Source organism: Dreissena polymorpha, chromosome 3 (genome assembly GCF_020536995.1).
Source record: "Dreissena polymorpha isolate Duluth1 chromosome 3, UMN_Dpol_1.0, whole genome shotgun sequence".
NCBI classification, from domain to species: domain Eukaryota; kingdom Metazoa; phylum Mollusca; class Bivalvia; order Myida; family Dreissenidae; genus Dreissena; species Dreissena polymorpha.
In genome coordinates this window covers 2,281,154-2,301,982 of record NC_068357.1, presented here as the reverse complement: position 1 = coordinate 2,301,982, position 20,829 = coordinate 2,281,154, and the positions used below count along the sequence as shown (strand labels likewise).

At 34.1% G+C, this 20,829-nt stretch overlaps 1 protein-coding gene across 1 annotated transcript in view; it reads left to right on the top strand.

Moving 5' to 3' along the window:
• The window catches only part of LOC127875075 (serine/threonine-protein phosphatase 4 regulatory subunit 4-like), a 106,579-nt gene extending 91,548 nt beyond the window's left edge, over window positions 1-15,031 (top strand). The window contains 3 exon segments of the mRNA XM_052419895.1: window positions 3,793-3,945; window positions 10,229-10,498; window positions 13,627-15,031. Coding sequence (XP_052275855.1) covers window positions 3,793-3,945; window positions 10,229-10,498; window positions 13,627-14,573 — 1,370 coding nt within the window. The 3' untranslated portion in view covers window positions 14,574-15,031.
• The last annotated feature ends 5,798 nt before the right edge of the window (window positions 15,032-20,829 follow it).

Below are 20,829 nucleotides of genomic sequence, written 5' to 3'. Positions count from 1 at the left end.
TTCGGACTTGTATTAATCTAATTTGTTTTAATTCTGATAACCTGTCCTCAAGCACTCTTGTTTCCTTTTTTAAGAAAATTTTTTTTTTCAAGTAGTGAGTTATGTAAAGTAGTCAAATCCTGGATCTTATACCATTTTTTTTACTAGTAAGATCTATAACAGCAAATCCATGAGGACGATCCCAGGCTACTTTACAAAAATTTCAATCTTCTTTTGACATATCAGTTGAAACGTGATAGTTGTAGATGTGATTAATATGATCATGTCCTGTGGGAACAAACACATACAGTTTGCATTTTCACGTATTGTTTGTCTTGGAAGTTTAAAGTTGTTGTGCGAGATAAAAGCAGTCTACATTGCTGTGGCGTCCTTTTATGTAATAAGATTCACATTAGTTTTTTTTTCCAACTGAAGGTCGTCAAAAATCATTAAATTCTTTAGAGCTACTTAAGTCTCTAGGATCAGGTACATCATCAGACGTTTCAAAAAAATTACATTCAAATCAGCTGGCCTATCTAAACATTTAGCCATTTCTTCAACTAAAAGAACTGGTGAAACGTCATTCTCTTTATATAGTCTTGCTCGGCAAACAATTTCAGAATCTCTTCTTTAGGCAGGTTTGTAAAACGCTTTTTTAATAACTCTGTACTATACTTGTAAGTTGTTGTTTCTAATCATCTGGTCGTAGTAAAAGGTTTAACAATAGTATAGTTTTTCCGCATCCGCTTTTACCAATAATAAGACCTCGTAGTGATCTCGGTAAAAGTCTACTGTTGCATTTTTTTGAAATATCATCATTCCACGAAAGATCTGTAACTTCCATTTAAATATAAATTATTTTTTCATTTAAAAAGTGTTGCGTAAAATGTTGTAAGTAAAAACAATAAACCAATGCTTCGCGGAAAGTGCGTCGTTTGCGGTTGTGTTAAAACACAGTTTGTAAAAATGCAAACTTAAACTGGAGGAGACTTGGTTTCGTCGTTAAATTTGGTAACTAGTAAAGTAAAGCTTCCGTGGGCTAAATTTCCCGGTGAAATGCATATTTCAGGAATGAACTTTGCAGGACATGGAACTAATTTAAACGAACGATTAACTTCAACTGGTGCTTATAAAGACTGGAGTAAACCAGTTGATCGAGTTGATAATGCTGCCTACCATCATGATTTAGCTTACCAACACTTTCCAGATACAGCAAGTAGAAACGCAGCTGATAAAATTATGCTTGAACAAATGGATGCTATTAAAGACCCAACGATCCGTGAAAGAATTGAGCGTAGTATAATAAAGCCAATAATATACCAAGGCAAAGTTTGGTTTAGGTTATAAGGGAAAAAAAGTCGTGGCTAAAGAACTAAAATGGACTGATAAGCTCGCAGACGAACTGCATAGACCCGTGTAAAACGTTTTAGAAAAAGAATAGTCGTTGCCCATGGCATTGATAAAATATGGGCTGCTAATTAAGAAGACATGCAAGCTTAGGCTAAGTTTAATAATGGTGTAAAAAAACTTGCTAACAGTTATGATTTATTTTCAAAATATGGATGGATTGTTCCATTAAAGAGTAAACCGGAGTTGAGGTTGCAGAAGCATTTCACAAAATATTTAAGAAAAGGCAACCCCAAAAGTTGTGGGTCGATAAAGGAAAAGAGTTCTACAATAAAAATGTAATGGCGTTGTGAGTCGAGTTGTATTCCACAGATAACGAAGAGAAAAGTTCCGTGGTAGAGCGGTGGAACAGAACAATGAAGAAAAACATGTTCAAATATTTTTCAGCCAACTCTACCAGAAAATAAATCGATGTCTTAGATGAAATGGTAAATGATTATAACAACACAAAGCTTCATCAATCAAACTGACACATGTTGATGCTAGTGATAAAAAGAACGAAAGCGTAGTTTGGTTCAATTTGTACTCCAAACACCCTCAAAAGTACGGTAAGCCAATATTTGAAGTCGGCGATAAGGTGAGAATCACTAAAAAGGGAATATTTGAGAAAGGATATACCCCTAGATGGACTGAGGAAGTGTTAACAGTGTCACAAGTTCAATATACGGATCCGCCAACGTATAAAATTATTGATTATAATGGAGAGGAAATACAGGGTACGTTTTATGAACAAGAACTATAAGTCAAGAAGTATATAGAATTGAAAAAGTTATTCGAAAACGCGGAAACAAGTCGTTGTCAAGTGGCTCGGTTATCCCCAAATCGTTAAACTCATGGGTTGACAATAAAAGCCTAATATACTTGTAATATTCATTTTCAAGCCCAGTTTGGGTTTGGAAATGAACCTTAATCCTTTTATAATCTTCTAAATCCATAATACGATGATCATAAATCCAACTGTTTTTAACAGGTGTACGACTTTTGAATTGTATGCTATTAACTATTTTTTGTGCAAATTTTAATTTCTTGTAAAAATGTATTTAGATGCTCCTCTTGTGGTGGTGGATTTTCAAATTGCTGATACTACTCCGTTGAATCAACTCTTGTACCGTGGTGTTATCCATTTTATATATAGTAAAAAATTACTTAAGTCAATTCAATTTTTTTGTAATATAAAACCTCTTCCTAACCCGTCGTACCGTTCGACCGCAAAGGTGCTATTACCACGGCATTCTTACCTCGGAATGATCAAACCAAACGACATTGTTTACCAAGACTTTGAAATTAAACATATAAAAGGAGAATATTTGCATAGGCCTAAACGGTCGAAAGTCCTCCAGCCGCCCCGTAACGATAATAAGAAAATTGCATTGTCATGTATTCGCTATTCATGGTTCAGGTGTGGCTTTAATTTGGTTGAATTTTTTATTAAAATTCAACCATAACGTAGTTAAGCAATCATAAATGACCATAATTACATAAACGTGGTTAAAACCAAATTCAACCACAAAATGGTTAAAACCAAATCAACCACGAAATGGTTAAAACCAAATTCAAGCACGAAATGTTTAAAACCAAATTCAACCACATGATGGTTAAAACCAAATTCAACCACGAAATGATTAAACCAAATTCAACCACGAAATGGTTAAACCAAATTCAACCACGAAATGGTTAAAATTAAATTCAACCACAAGATGGTCAAAACAAAATTCAACCACAAGATGGTTAAAACTAAATTCAACCACAAGATGGTTAAAACTACATTCAATCGCAAGATGGTTAAAACTAAATTCAACCACAAAATGGTTAAAAGTAAATCAACCACAAGATGGTTAAAACTAAATTTAACCATATTCATGGTTAAAAAATCGAGATGAGCCAGCCGCCCAAATTTCTATCTACTACCCTCGTCATCATTCCATCTTCAATAGAGTTGTGATAAGAGTGTGGACCTGCGGAATAACATGAACCTGTAGCTGGATATATGCTTCAACTCATGGACCACCTTTTATGCAAAAATCTGTTTACGGGTTTAAATTTTTGATTTTCTAATCTGTTTTGTGAATTACGATCATCCATTTTTCATGTGTATAACAGAGAGGCAGCGAAGAATGAACAGAGAGGCAGCATTTTGACAGAAAGGCCACCGATATGCACCTACACCGTGCTACTTTCAAAACTTTTGTATTATATTAAACTTATCCAGGAATTACTTTGTTTATGTTCGTTTCTTCTCTGAGAAACATAATGCAGCGTTCTTATTTATCATAGAGTAGTACATACATGTTTAGAATTATTTGAGGGTTGAGTGTGGAAATGATGAATGTTATCAACATTAACATGTCAGTAACACTTGTTCTGCATGTAAATTTGCTCGTTATATGAAATGCCAAACGTCAACAGGTCAACAAGTAGAGACGTTCTACCAGTACCTGCATGATGTGGCCATCCCCAGTCTAGCAGACATGGCTATTTCCGACCACGAGTATTTAACACCTTTCTCCAATCACTTCCTGCTTGGGCCTTGGAGACTAAGACAACTAAGGGTGGCAAAAGGTACTGGTAAAATGAGATTTTAAGTACCTTATCAGGTTTGCTTAGTTGCCACGATTGCAGTTTTCATAAAGAAGAGGACGTTGGAGCTCCAGATAAAATTTACGAGGCCCAGTTCGGGCATTTGCAGGAGAAATAATTATATAGTGTTTAGTTAAACAAACTTAACAGTAGTCATTGTTATGGAAATAACACTATAGTCATATTACAATAAAAAGGACCATGAACTTCATCCACATTGTGTATTCCAATGATTTTTGATTAAATGGTTGAGGTCCGTGTTCAATGTCATGTTTGTTAATGATTCTTTAAATTAAGTATACAAGTTATTTGAATGAATAATGTAAACTTGATCTAAAGTTTATTTGCAACCATATTCCTTTAATGAAGGCCTTATTGTAATTTCCATAATGATCTTGTAAGGCACCCATGTTCAAAGGATTTGTGGGCAGGTAATCTAAACATTGCATATATTATGCAGAACAGCGCATAATTGACTCACTCTGTTTATAAATATATAACAATAATTACTTAGGTCACTAACTTGGAATTTCATATTATACAAACTTGTCATATATAAAAACATCTAATTATAACGAAATAATGGCTTTAAAACTTTGAATGTAAGTGTGATTTAGAAGAAAACATTCAGATGCTTTTCAGAGTGTTGTTTTCTTTTTCAATAGGGAATTAGGGCACGAAAATAATAATTGATATTACTTAAAAATATAGTACATCGTCATTGGGAGCCTATACATAAATATATTTGTACGAAATGGTAGAAATTATTTTGTGTTGATAAATGAAAAACTTGCATGTTCATGTTGTTAAGCTGCACTGTTATATAATATTTAATGTTTCAAATACTGTATTGATCTTAGTGTAAAACATAAAGTGTAATACAATTTTATGGTTTGAGTGCAGAAAAATTTGCATCATCCAGTAACCTAATTCCTGTGTAATAAGAACACGAGTTAAGTGACAGAACTTCTGAACTTATGCAAACAATACAGCAACAAACGATAAACTTTCAAAGAATTATTTAATTCCAATGAAATCCTTGTCAAATTTGCTTATTTTATCATCATTATCCATGCAAAGCTCGTGGTTCCTTACATACAGCTGTACTGCGATAGCATCAACCAATTTGCATGGCTGAAATAATTCCTGTGAAGCCAGATCAAAGGAAGGTACTCCACTGCAATTCGCAATCAAAAGTCATGTGTGTTTCGCAAGTTCAGTCGTCTGCTTCCCTATCCAATTTATTTGGGGACCTTGATAATTTTAGAATGTATGGAAAATGGATAAATTATGATCATTTTTAGTTTGAAGTAAGATTTTGAAATGCATCATGCATGTTTTTTCTTCTTCGCTGTATTATTCCAAGTTTTTAATCGTAGTATTGATAGTAACACAAATTACACGAACTACAATGGTGTGACGTTATCAAGAGATTCTCGTTCTAAAGTAATACATATAACCGGAATGAGGGTCTCCATCTGAATAAGGGCACTGACGATAATACATGAACATGTGTATGTTGCCTATAAATTAATGTGTAAAAAGGGATAATCTGGCAATGTTGATATTGTTGAAAGTCCTCCCTTTCGTTGACTTGTTGTTGAAAGATTAATAAATTGTCTAACAAAAACATTATGTTAATGCTTGTTTAACTTAGTGTAGAACAAATATCCTATTTACAAAACTTCTGGCCATGGAGAAAAAGGCAGTCATTTTAAAAATAAAACATACTAAGTGCTAACTCGATAATGTTGAGTTGAAACACACATCCCTACAGTGCAAAGGGGAAAAACACAATCTGACATGCATAACCACAATGTCAAATATGTTAACATATCCAAGTCGCAAGCAGATAAAGTCTGCTATTGCCACCTTAAAATCATATTCTTCCCATGTATTAGAACATGATGCATCCAAAGATATGACGTAAAATGATAACAAAACTCAACTTATTATTGTAAGCATGAAAAGCAAGTCTTATAAGTTAACTTCCGCTATACTTTTGAAAAGTAGGATATTATGTCATTTGAGTACATATATCGGTCTGCATTTAGAGCGATGATTAATGCTAAAGAAAACATTCATGATTTTTTTGAAACCACTCAAAACGCCATTTTAAGGTATTTCTTTGGAGTAACGGGAGGTCCATATGTTCGTAAACTTTTAAGGAAAAAACGGTATTTCTGAGGTAAGGAATTTTGCGAATATGACTAAAGGCATTTCTTCAATTTTAAGGGAAAATCAGTATAAAAGCTAAGGAAAAATTATAAACTTAGGTTATTCACCCCAGGAAACCCGATACCTTGCGGGTCGTGTTATACCATAGGGGACAGTGCTGTGCATTTTGGCATGAACTTACATAGGGTAAGTAAATTGGAAAAATTAAATTTTTCAAAGTCCAATTTGAAACAACTGTGTATCAACATTGATAACAAAGGTATTGGCCTACATGTAGAAAAAATCTTGAAAAATTTTCTTAAAAAATGAGCGAAATGTGGCTCCATGAAGATCGGGCAAAATGGACCATGTTCAGGCATTTAGGGGAGAAAAACTGCTTTAATTTGCAAGCCAATACAATAATTAAAGGATTTATACAAACTTTCACATGTCTGCCATAACCTCTCAGCAAGGGTTTCTCTAGAAAACTATTTACTGTGGAGAAATTTGCGTTTTTAATGATCATGTTGGGAAAACATTGATACCATCTGGGGAAGACCAGGAAACCATATGTAGGCAGTGACTTATAATTCTTTTTCAGCCATTTTGTTGCAATTTCTTTGTTTTGTAGAGGCCTACAGTAAGTGTATGTGGGCACATATGCATTCAATTGTACTTTTAATGCCTTATATATGATCAATGGTGCCTTTTCAACATTCTCGAGTTTTATTTCTTTTACCAACACTATTTTTGAAATATAAAGAAAGACTTGTCTGTTTTGTCGCATACATTAATTGGTTAGGTACATAAAAATGATGTCTTAATAAGTGTATATGGGGTTTTTATGTAAAATATTTATGTGGCGTGTTCTGAGACTTTTGGTGCTAATTCGGCAAGTTTCATAATGAGAAAAACTCATTTCAAATGAAGTTTCTTAACTAACGCTTAATTTTGTTTAGATTGCCTTAAGTTTCTTCTGTGATTTTACTGTTAAGCGTATTTAAGTAAAATTAAAATCGGCACAGACTGGCCTTGGAAAGAATGTTATCAAACAAAATAATAGTTGATTTTGACCTTTTAATTTCAATGAGCTGACTTGTTACTACCCTTTTAACGAATTTGGCCATTGCCAGTTTATAGCCGCAAATAAGACTTCAACACATGACGTTAATATACCGATTTTATACATTTAACCACACAAGTACAGTTGATTAAAAGAATAACACTTACCTTGTTCACAGAAAGTTAAATCATTGTTATTAATTCTTAAAGGATATTTGCTGGAAAACTAGATAGATAGATAGATAGATAGATAGATAGATAGATAGATAGATAGATAGATAGATAGATAGATAGATAGATAGATAGATAGATAGATAGATAGATAGATAGATAGATAGATAGATAGATAGATAGATAGATAGATAGTAGATAGATAGATAGATAGATAGATAGATAGATAGATGATAGATAGATAGATAGATAGATAGATAGATAGATAGATAGATAGATAGATAGATCAGATAGATAGATAGATAGATAGATAGATAGATAGATAGATAGATAGATAGATAGATAGATAGATAGATAGATAGATAGATAGATAGATAGATAGATAGATAGATAGATAGATAGATAGATAGATAGATAGATAGATAGATAGATAGATAGATAGATAGATAGATATCTGACCTTCTTGAGAAGAAGTTTAATAAGTTATTAATACCACACCGCCAGAAAACACTTATCATGTTTGCTAAATGCATGTGATATATTAAGAGGATGAAATGGAACACTGTGCAAAAGCAACTTTTCCAGTCTATCCCACTTGCAGATGTAATAATGCAAGTTGCCAACCAAAATGGGACTAATAAAAGCTCATATTACAGCTAGTTGCTGTAACAAATTTACAATCACAAGCAGTCTTTGATTTTGTGCAATGACAATGATATATTTTAGAGTAACAATAGCTCTCATGTTGATATAATATGTTTGAATGTTGAAGACATTTTACCTATACTCACTTTATTACAGTATGCATTTTTAATAATTTATGTTCCATTCCACCTTTGATCATAAGGGTATGTGTTGCGCAAAATTCATTGATGCATCTACATATGAGGTTTTTTAGAACCCAGGAAGGGCAAATGTAATGTATCTTGATCAGAGAACATAGTGACCTTTGACCTAATGGCCAAATAATGTAGTGTGATAATGTAAAACTCATTTAGGTCAGGTATATCTACATAGGAAGTCTGAAGATTGAAGATGGAAGCATTTTTGTTCTGAAGACAACATGAAAGTTTTCTATTAGAGGTTGAAGTGACATTGACATTTGATCTAGTGATCTGACACCATATTTGACCTGTAAAACTCAATGAGGTGCATCAAAATAAGAATTTTGAAGGCTGTAGGTGGAAGCACTTCAAATATAAGTCTATGATAAAGTTTTCTATCAGAGATTTAAGTGACCTTGACCTATGACTTAGTGACCTAAAAGACGGTGGGGCGTATATATAAAGCTAATAAGGTTGCATCAACATATGAAGTTTGAATGTTGTATGTTCATTTGTTCAAAATTTATGTCATGAAAATAAATTGGGCGGACAAACGGACAAAACATCGGGACAGACGTAACATACTGGGACTGGGACGGTGGGGAAAAACTGATTCCTATATAGCTATATAGCCCCCCCAAACAGACTTTGTCGCAGTATAATGATGTGTGTGTGGGGGGGGGGGGGCAACACTAGCATTGTGATAGCTTTTTTACGCATATCTAAAGTGGACATTGAATAGCCACATTATATATAAGACATAGGATTCACGTTTCTGAAATGATGTTGGATAAAAGCCAAATAATATCATTAACTGTATTAAAAAGCATTAAAAGTACATTTGTATGCATATGTGCCCACAAACACTTACTATAGGCCTCTACAAAGCAGAGAAATTGCATTAAAATGGCTGAAGATTAGGTTTTTTGTCACGAAAAAGAATTATAAACCCACTGCCCACATATGGTTTCCTGGTCTTCCCCAGATGGTATCAATAATTTCCCAACATGGTCATTAAAAACGCAATTTCTTTACAAAAAATAGTTTTCTGGAGAAACCCTGCTGAGAGGTTATGGCAGACATGTGAAAGTGTGTTTTTTTTCTCCCCTAAATGCCTAAACATGGCCCGTTTTGCCCGATCTTCTACTTCAGGGATCATAATTTCACTCATTTTTTAAGAAATTTTGTCAGGATTTTTTCTACATGTAGGCCAATACCTTTGTTATCAATGTTTATACACAGTTGTTTCAAATTGGACTTTGAACAATTTAATTTTTCCAATTTACTTACCCTATGTAAGTTCATGCCAAAATGCACAGCACTGTCCCCTATGGTATTACACGACCCGCAAGGTATCGAGTTTTCTGGGGTGTATTGATTCTTTTAGGCTGTTGGTGAAAACGGGCCCAGGATTTATGCATGTTCTTCACCTTTGCAGTAAAGTGTCAGATGACTTTTTACCACAATACAAAAATCACACTTAGTTATTCGAATGAATAGCTTTGTGAGTGTTATATTCATACACTTTATTAATCAAAGGTCGATCATCTTGTCAATATAAAAACAATAAGATCATCCGATTTGGTTTGCTCAATAGATATTAATTATTTATTACAAAACATTTCAGTGTATATATAAATGGCGGCTTTAAAGTAAAAGACATGTTTAATTGACAGGGCTTTTGAACGGACTGATTTTGACTGTTGTATTGTGTGCAATACTGTCAAAACCTTGTTATTGTATCCCCCAGTCTCCCATGTCGGGATTTTTATAGCAGCCTGCTTCTTTTTACCATCTCTTTATTTATGTATTTAAATCCAATGGAATTGTTTGTCCGGGTTTTACCTATTTTCATTTAAATAAATACCAACTTCAAACTTATTAGTTCATGTGTAGGTTAATGTCTGTTTGACAAGACTTCTACCTCATCATCGTCCACACATTATTGACATAAATCTTCACGAAGTAAACTTAGCTTTACTGCAGTATTTTTAGAAGAAAAAGGAAACAGTGTATTGGTATAAAAATGCTTTTGTACAATTACGTTCTAGGCTCATGCTATGAAGGCGCCGAGAAAATATTCGAGAGATTCCAAATCTACAACGTTCAATGTTCCAACGAGTATTCAGTTAAGACCCAAGACACCGGCAATTACAACATGACATGGAGTAAGTCTTTACCCGAGAATTCGTCGCTTGAGTCACCGTGGATACACCAGTCAGCATGGCAACTGAAGACGCTACCTACCGTTGGAAAACGGGCAACTTACTCGGGTGGGGGATATGTAGTCCTTCTACCTCAAGAATCCGATCTTCAACCAGGTGCTCAGCCTTAAAATAATACCCAAGTACCGTTATAGTTATATTGTTTAATGAAAGTAGTTATTCCTATTTGCGTGTTTCCGTTGCGCATTGCACGCATATGGTAAAATTGTTTATACCTTAAGCTTAATGTGTTTATACAATAGGTGCTGATTAATTTATTGGCAACAACAAATCCTGTAAATCAGTGTGAATTAAGAGTTTAAAGATTGCTTTTGGTGATTCATACTACAGATTTTACCATGCTTTATTTGTACTTGACGGTCCGAGTTCAACCATGGAATACCTTTCTGTAAAGAATCTAAAATAAGAAATGTTTTAAATTCATTTTAAACATTTCTTTAAGTTATTAATACTTTACAACTTTTAGTTCAATAGCACACGCTATTATTTTAAAATGTACCGATATACAGAGTAGTATCCAAACGTCGATGAAATTATGTAAATTTTTATTTTTAAGGGTTTGCCTTAATGTTTGGTCACTGACTCGTGGGTGTACTTTCATGTATAAACGAATTGGGAATGAAACAATTAAAAAAGTTAGTTAGTGTACGAAATTTGCAGTAATTGGGGTTTTTCTAGATAAGTAGATGTTTTGCGTATCGCTTCCTTCATCCTCTATTTTGAGAAGGAGAGACAAACCTAGTCCTGATGTCTACGGTCATGTTTACAGTTTAATGTTGAAAACCCGAATCACACCTTACAATTTGTTGAGAGTATGACTGTCCAGCTGACAAGATTTTCTATATATATTTGCAAAAGTTACAACCGTACTGTACCATGTACTTGTATTGCATGTCACGCTGAGGTGCGGTGTCACATGCAATAAAGTGGTAAATGTAACAAAAGCAACCCCTTACACTTAACTTGCATTTAAAACGCTTTAGATTAACAATGAATAAATACGGATACATATTTAAATATAGCAATTATTATAATAAGCAGACTTGGAATGCAACGACACAATTAATTATGCTCCCCCAAAATTTATTTTGTGAGAGCATATAGTCGCCGCTTCGTCTGTCCGTCCGTGCACAATTTTTGTCAGGGCTATTTCTCATCAACTAATGACCGGAATTCAATGAAACTTTATGGGAAGCTTCACTACCAAGAGGAGATGTGCATATTATCAGCGGGTTCTGGTCGGATGATTTTTTACAGAGTTATGGCCCTTTTAAATTTTCTATAAAGAAAATATTGCCCCCCCCCCCAACTACTGTGCCTGTAGACATTTCCTTTTATATGAATATATAGTGCAGTATTGTGACAAAAAAAATTGGGGAGCATCACCCGTCTCCGACGGTTTCTTGTTTAATTAAGGAATGCAATATACCAAACATTTTGCCTGAATAAAAAAACTGACAAAGAAATAGGTTTAATGGTTTTATATGTATTAACTGTATTTTTACAGGGGGCTTTAAACAGATTTTGGCATGTATTGAAGTTTGTCATTAAATGCTTTATATTGATAAATGTTAACACTTTATCTAAAAAGCTCTAGTAAAAAAACAAGAATAAAATTAAAGAAAGAAAATAAGTAACTCTCAACGAGGCTCGATCCACTTACCTTTGGAGCCCTGGAGTAAAACGCCTCCCTCTTAGACCACTCGGCCATACCATGAGTGATGTAATTTATGCTTTATATAAGCAATCCTCGTAGAATCACAAAATATAACGACAGCAACAAAACTCTCCAAATTATTCTTTCGTTTCGCGTGGCAATGCTTTATACTTTTTAGATTTTGTCATTGTCAAAAGATGCACATTATTGATATTTTAGAGCATGCTTAATGTTCAGTATTAATGTTACCCCACAAATATCAATACTACAACGAAAATTTGCGAATCTGAAACATTTTTTATAATTTTGTCAAGAAACCAAAACCAAGGCGGGGAATCACGTGGTCACGTGGTCAAAATTGAGAAAAAATAGCCGCCGATGCCTCGATTCGATGGTGAAATCGAGTTTTCAAACAGGTACATCTTCCATATTACTTACTTATTTGTTTTTAATCGGATGACGCCTATCATAGAACAAGCCGGAAGCGGTTTTAGCGAGTATCAACCATTTTTATCTGGTTGGTCTGAGTGTGGAGATAACTCGTGGAATATTTCGCGATTTCCTGAACCGTCAATTGTTATTAAACACGGACTAACATTAATATCGGGTTTGACGATTGTTTTTGAGCACGCACATGGTACTTATACACGGACACCTTATTGAACAACTATTATTGAGCACGCAAATTCTTTAAATCAAACAACTTCGAGATCTGTCTTTAATGTACATACATGTGGAGGAAATAAAACATTTTCAAACACTCGCAAGCCGTAACAAAAAGCAGCTACATCGAAAAAGGCAAGCAATAAAATTCCTATTGAAAATAAAATGTGTATGATCGTATACGAAACTAACATTTACAGTGCCTTTACATTAGATATGTATCGCTACATGTACCAGAACATGCCAATGCGAGGTTGTTTTAAACGGATAAAACGGTATTCCTTGACATGTGCGTGCTCAATAACAGTTGTTCAAGAAGTTGTCCGTGTATAAGTACCATGTGCGTGCTCAATAACAATTAATCGTCAAAACCAATCGAAACTCAACTTTACCCAAAAATAACGCCATAAGCAATCGATTTATCCGTTTTTTGTCAACCAAAATGCGTCCACATGAACAACTGGTACTTAAACAGTGCTAATAAGTGTGAAAATAGTGATATTATTGTTAGTCCGTGTTCAATAACAATTGACGGTCCAGGAAATTGCGAAATATTCCATGAGCTATATCCACACTCAGACTAACCAGAGGAAAATGGTTGATACTCGCTGAAACCGCTTCCGGCTTGTCCTATGATAGGCGTCATCCGATTAAAACAAGTAAGTAATAAGGAAGATGTACCTGTTTTAAAACTTGATTTCACCATTGAATCGATGCATCGGCAGCCCTTTTTCTCATTTCTGACCACGTGATTCCCCGCCTTGAAAACGTGAAAAGACCCCATTTAAGTACAGAAAATTAATTTATTGACAGGAAGTTATTGCACGATTTACATTCGATGTAATTATATTATTTGTGTAACTCCATAAGCATATTTGAGTAAGTTTGTATTTCTTCTTTCCAGGAATCATTCAAGACATGTGGAACTCGGACTGGATAGACGAGTACACCCGAGCAGTCCTGCTGGAATTCACAGTGTACAATCAAAATGCAAACCTTTTCACGGCGGCTGTGATCATGTTCGAGTACCTGAACACTGGCGAAGTCGTACCATCCCATCAGTTCCATTCCACAAAGCTGTTCCATTATTCTACGGATTTTAGTATATTCGTTGCTATGTGTGAAGTGCTCTTATTTGCCTTTAACGTAGCATTTGCGTACATCGAGTGGAAAAGGTTTAAAGTTCTTGGCAAAAGAGCCTATTTCAGCGATATTTGGTCTTACGTTGAAATAATACAAATTTCCTTGTCTTATTCTGTCATTGGACTGTTTTTCCAACGAATGGTTTCAGTGAACAGCGTGATAGATGATTACAGGGCTAGTAATGTGTCATCGTTCATCAGTTTTCAAACAGCATTATTCTGGGATTCAGTCCTTGTTTACCTGATGGCCTTTTTGGTGGGCCTTGTCACCCTGAAATCGATAAAGCTGCTTCGTTTTAACAAGAGGACATTCATGATAATGGACACTGTAAAGCAATCAAAAGGCATGCTACTCAGTTTCATGTTCATGGCATGTGTATTTGTAATTGGGTTCGGGCATTTCTGCTATCTGGCTTTTGGAAAGGTTCTGTCTGATTATAGAAGTTTCCTCAGAAGTGTCATTGCAATCTTCAACTTTGCCCTTGGAACTTCGGACTTTCCAGGAATCGAGCAAGCACACAGGGTGTTGGGACCAATCTTCTTTGTTGGATTTGTGTTTATCGTAAGCTTCTGCTTCATGACTGTGTTTGCAGCCATTCTCGATTTCGGAATCAACGAGTCAAAGGCCCTGTTCATGAAAAGACGCAACAAAATTGAGCTTCTAGAGTATATCATCGGGAAATTTAAAACTATTGCTGATAAGAATTAATTACAAGAGTATATAAGTTTTACATGAATGGCATTATAAAATAAAGTGTTTGAGGATTCATACAAATATAAATATATATAGTTATTGATCTAAACTATTACCTCTTTGTATATGTTGTTGTTAGTTCCATAGTCTGTTTGTTTAATATGATGTTGATAGCATTTGCTTAATATTTCGTTGTTGATAGAAATTGCTTTATATTTAACTGTTGTATGTCAGGACAATGCTTTAGCAGAAACGGATCAGGGATTATCAGGTATATTCTGTGTGTGTCCCATATATAAATGATCTTTTAGCCTGATTTATTGTATTAACGCTGTTGTTTAAGAACTTAACTGTGATAATCTATCATTTCCTTTTACTGTTATTTAATCTATTAATATTTCTCATAACTGTTAAAACAGTTGTAGCTTAGACATTGTGTATTTTGTTTTATAATACATCTTTGTATGCACCAACTGTTGTGTTTGTTTGTCCTGTTATTCCATATTGCTATAGATCCCAGCATTTAGAGATGCCAGAAATCATGTAGAGATTGACGTTTCCATTAGTTTTTCCGTCTATACGTCCTCTTTTTAACGAGATTAACACAAAATGACATGTCAAACATTGTTGTTTTTTTTTCGTACAAAGCTTCAATGATTGAACGCTATCAACACACCTGCATGACCCGACCTTATTGTTTACCGTGACATGTACCTATTTTTTTTAATTGAGAAGGTCCAAATTCTTTGTAAACCGAAAATTAGGTGTTCGTCTAACATAACGCTTTCTACAAAGCTTTGATACCTGTATGGATTATTAATTGGAACACTATCAACACAGCCAATATACCTGAACTCACGTTAATCTTGATAATTGACCGTCCGGTACTTGTGTAATTAGACTTATTCAGAGAGTCGAAATACTTGGTTAAACAAAAATGACACATTTCGTCTAAAATCAATAGTGATTGCTATACTCATCTTTTATAATTCTATGTATATGTATGCACACTCTAAACATGTCAACATCACCTGATCTCATTTTGCCATTGATATTGACATACTTTTGCACCTAGACCTTTCGAAATGGACAAATTAACAATTACCGGCAATGTTTCCACTGGGGCATATGCGTTTATTGAACGCAGTATCTTGATAATTGTTATTCTTGTTATTGCTTTTTTTTCAATGAAAATTTGATTGTAAACACCTAACAAACTATTCAAATTTGGTCAAATATAAATTTTAAAAAATGGAAATGGTCATATGGCCAAATGCATGCTAATTGTTGATTGACGTATGTGAGAATGTTGTACTTTTGTGTGGCCACAATTAATTCCCGCGAATATATCTATTCATACGACACACGAACACCATTTTAGTGTTCATGTGTCGTATGAATAGATATGCAAAACAATAATAAAAACGAGCATTTTGTATCTACAAACATCTATTTTACCAGACCACATATGACGTTGAATTTTCGGCAATTGCCATAAGGAACACTGATTTTTAATTGGTTGAGTTTATTTTACGAACAATTGTACGAAATGTTCGTTGATTTCGAATAGTAATGTTACTTTAAGATCGGTTTTAATTAGACGAAGTCTGTATGCGGAATACAATGTACATTTAATCGTTAAAAAAACTTTTGAAAACAAAACGTTTTCACAAAAACACTCGTATTTATTTTTGTTCTTGTTCGAACTTTCGGGCGTTTTTCAAACACTTGGTGTTTTGTTTGTGATGATGACGCCATTTGGTGTGGAAGAGACGTATTATGATAAAAAGCTGACTTTCCCAAATGTCGTCGCTCTGGTGACCAGAAATTGTAGAACTCTGGTGTTTGTTGACGCTAAATTATTATTCACTGATATATGCGCATTGAATTTCTGTTATAAGTTTATCTTCTAGTTAGTACAAATCTTAAATCAATCTTAAAACTTAACCACGGTAAGCTTTGCGGAATAATGCTATATTACATTACCGGTATATTTATGTGAAAAGTTTATCTGGAGATCAAAACATAAATTTGAGATATGACAACAATACATTGCAGGCATATACGTTCTAGTACTATGAATGTATTAAAAGGTATGTATCCCAGCACATAGTAAATTTAATTAATTATAATTTACAAAGTGTTTAAGTCACGGTATAAACCAATCAATTATATCATTATAAACTGCTGAAGTCGATATGGAGGTAGGCATGGGGTCTATGAATCCACAGTTACAAGACATACTCGTAAATGTCATGATGTCAAGCTGTTATGTACAGCTTTTACGGGAATTCGAGATGTCAGTTAAGTCATTATGAATTTCATGTATCAGTTCAAGCCATTATGGTCAAGACGACCTAGTAAGTCGTCATGACGAAATCTAAAAATCACTTACATGGATTAGTAATTAGTAGTATTGCTTGCAGTTGTCCGTTCGAAAGAACGGCCGTCCTCACGTACGTCCAAAAGTTTGGTTTGAACTCCTATTTAACTATGGAATATATCTCGCAAAACTAACAGCTGCATGACTTCAATTTGTAGATTGATTTTGGGCTGCGACAATTTTTAAAGAATTATGAGTTTTGTTCTGTTATTCAACTTAATAACACAGAAAAAAAATCTTTACTCCTGTAAAACTTATGGTTGAATCTTAAGAAAACTCTTTCTAAATAGCATGACCTGAATATGTATTAATTTTTATTGCAACGACTTTTCGCAGCATTATGGTCCTTTGATTTTTTCCCATGTATAACATATATTGTTTAAAAATCTTGTGTGATCAACTCCTGATACTTCTTATCGTAGTTTGCTGTAATCTTTTCAAATGAATGTGCACATTATCGTTATTGGAGGAATTTAGACTGCGACCAATTGAGGTATTTTTTGTCCTCCGTAGAATATATAGTTGAGTAGTCTGCGATGAAACGTGTTTGGGGGCATCAGTGTCTGTGACATAATGCCAGTTTTATAAATAAATCTAGCTCATTTTCACAGAATATTTAAGATTATTTTATATGTACTGTTCATGAAGTTGCAAGCGGTGGAGAATAGACGACTCGGCTCGTACTAAATGCGAAGTTCATACTGAGAGGCGCCAACGTTTTTTCAATCAAAGTACAGACAGTACTGGTGTGACGAGGCTTTTGAAGAGGATGGATATAAAAGCATCAATTTAAGTATATCTATATCACCACAATTGTGTATGTGATTACGAACATTTCGGGTACGAAAAAGAAATTGGGTACGAAAATTGTGGGTACTAAAAAAATTGAGTACGAAAAAAATTTAGGTACGAAACTGGGAGGCTGGTTACATTCTCGATCAAATCTAACAAGAAATATCTTTTTTAAATTTTATTCTTGGTTTTTTATTGGAGCTTTTAAGATCCAATGTTTACATTTATCAATATAAAGCATTTAATGACAAACATCAAAATATGCCAAAATCTGTGAAAAGGCCCCTTTAAATTAAGAACGTAAATAACGAAATAAAGATAGGGTATGATGTACAAGTGTTATTAACGATCATGTCATGTTTTGTATATATCTGCTGAAACATAATTTCAATAGCCCAAAAACATTTTATTGTAATTGAAAGTTTTACGAAAAGTAGTACAGAAAAATACACGCCGATTATCTTTTAAAAGGAAAAAAGTAGCCGGTACCAGGGCTCGATCCAGTGACCCCCGGAGTCCTGGAGTTAGTCTGAAGTAAAAACGCATTAGCCCTCTCGGCTATTCCGCCGGGCATACGCAGTTTAAGTATTTTATACCTTATATAAGCAATCTTTGTAGTTTCGTAAATTTAAACGACAACAGAACTCTCCAATATATTCAATCGTTTCGCGTTTCAACGCTTTATAATTTTTATGTTTTCAAATCGTCAAAAGATACATATACTGTTTCCTTACAAATATCATAAATTAAAACGAAAATTTGCGAATCTGAAACAATTTTTTTCATTTTTGTCAGTTAACCAAACCGTGAAAAGATCCCTTTAATAATGTTATATGTTTGGACGTGATTTCACATGCCCATGGACATGGATTTATGCTATTTTTCTGTTGAATATTGTTTGTTAATTTAAGTTCAATACGCATAGGCATGTTTGTCCATTTAGTATGGCAATACTTTCATGATGATTCTCGAAAGTAGGTATGAGCACATAGCCGGCACAGGTGAGCTCAATCGTTAGAGCACTTGACTACCCGAGTTCGCCCAGGAACATGTGGATAAGTTAACTAACCAAAGCGATATGACCTTTTATATGCTGAAATCTAACAAACGAACGAATTATCGAACATGTTATGTACACTTAGGCGGTTGTGTAATTTCTGTTAGAATATCGTATTAAATATGTACATTTAAAATGATTGTGTCCGCACGTGAGTTTGTTTCCTTTTTTAAGTCTATACGCGCCTATGATTCACCCAGTGTGTGTATTTGTGTATTTTCAAGGTTATGAGTTACCTCCGCGCCTAATGCTGCATAATAATGGGACCCGGAGTGTGTCCAGCACTCCTACCTAATAAGCTCAGACTGACGACAGTTGGGACGATTTACAAATGATAGCTGCAATTTCCAGCTATTAATTGTTTTTACTGAAATACTTTTTAATTTTAGATATGGTTTTGTTCTGCGGGGGGATATGATTTTCCGGAGAAAACCCCACCTTTCCGATATTGTGACCACAAAACAAACAAAAAAACAACAACATTGCGCCTGGAGCGGAAATCGAGCCGTTGCCGTAGAGGTGAAAAAGGGTACGTGCTTACCACTGCGCAAGCGGGACAGACAACTACTCTAAGAAATGTTGTTTTATCTATATCAATCATGGCAGTGCAGCGTTTACAATTTGCAGGTTCGAAATTGTTCGTATTCTTTAGATTTGTGATACCGTAAAAAGTTAATTTTATATGTTTTTATTCGCAATTTATTTATATAATAGAGAACAAATATCAAACACAATAGGGCAAATATATAGTTGTTTCATTGGTCCATAAATATAAAATGGATGTAAAATTACTAATTTAAAATCAACGTTTTGATACACTTATTGAATCTGTTTCCCCAGAATATGCTGTTCTATTAATATTTACCTTTATCAATGATAATCAGCGAGGTATGCCGATTAGAAAATCGAGCTATCTCAATCGGACTGGCTCGGTCTTTTACATAGGTCGCCATTGTGAAGCATTGTTCATGGTATGATAACTTAGACGAGCTGCTTTGCAGCATCGTCAAAAATGATCATACGCATCTGTTAACGTCTCGTTCTTTATCGGTATTTGCTTTGTAAGATTTAGTTAGTATACTGTTTGTACAACACGTACCGATTATTTCATTTTTTGTTTAAATTTCGTAAAATTAATCAAAATACGTTACAATTTATAAATGCGTATCTTCGTAAAACATGTCGCCTGATGACAGTCATTTTACCCGGACACGGTGTACCTAAATACAGTAATGTATACATTTCTACACTGGTATGGGCAAACTTGTAAATAAATTCATCATTACGCTTGTGCGAACCTTTTATTATAAACACGAACATCATTACGCATGACCCGTGATTAAATACCTACTTTTCACATTGTGAAAATTAAATTATTTTCATCTAATCATACAAACGTGTCCACTTAATGTAAAAATACGTTTATACCAATATATAAGCTCCAGTTTTGAAATAATATATACACTAATTGATACGGATATCATTACGCATGACCCGTGATTGATATACCGTATATATACCTACTTTTTCCCGGAGGTAACTTCCTATATACGGGTATATAGGGGTGTGTCGAAAATATGGGGTGTGTTTTTCGACTAAGATTATAGATGTGGGTATGGTTTTGAGTATCTAATTATAGACATGTGTATTGAAATCAGGAATTTGCTTGTTTATAAATGCATATAGATTTGAAAGTATTTGTAACAAAATAGGTATGATAAATTTCATCCTTGTATGTAAATGGGTATCAAAAAGTAAATTTCATATATGAAATTTACAAATAAACATATAAAGGCAAATTCAATAAGTATACTGTATTGATATGATAGAGATTAAAATTCTTGTATGAAATGTGTCCACTTTATCAAATTTAAGTATTGAAATGGGTCCAGTTTATCAAAAGTATTGTATTGAAATGGGTCCATTTACTCAAAGGTATCGTCACGGACTCTAGATGAGAGGTCAATATACGCTCCGTGGTATCGTATACAGATGGGTCTTCTTTTTCAAAAATCGTGTATCAAAATGGGTCTACTTTA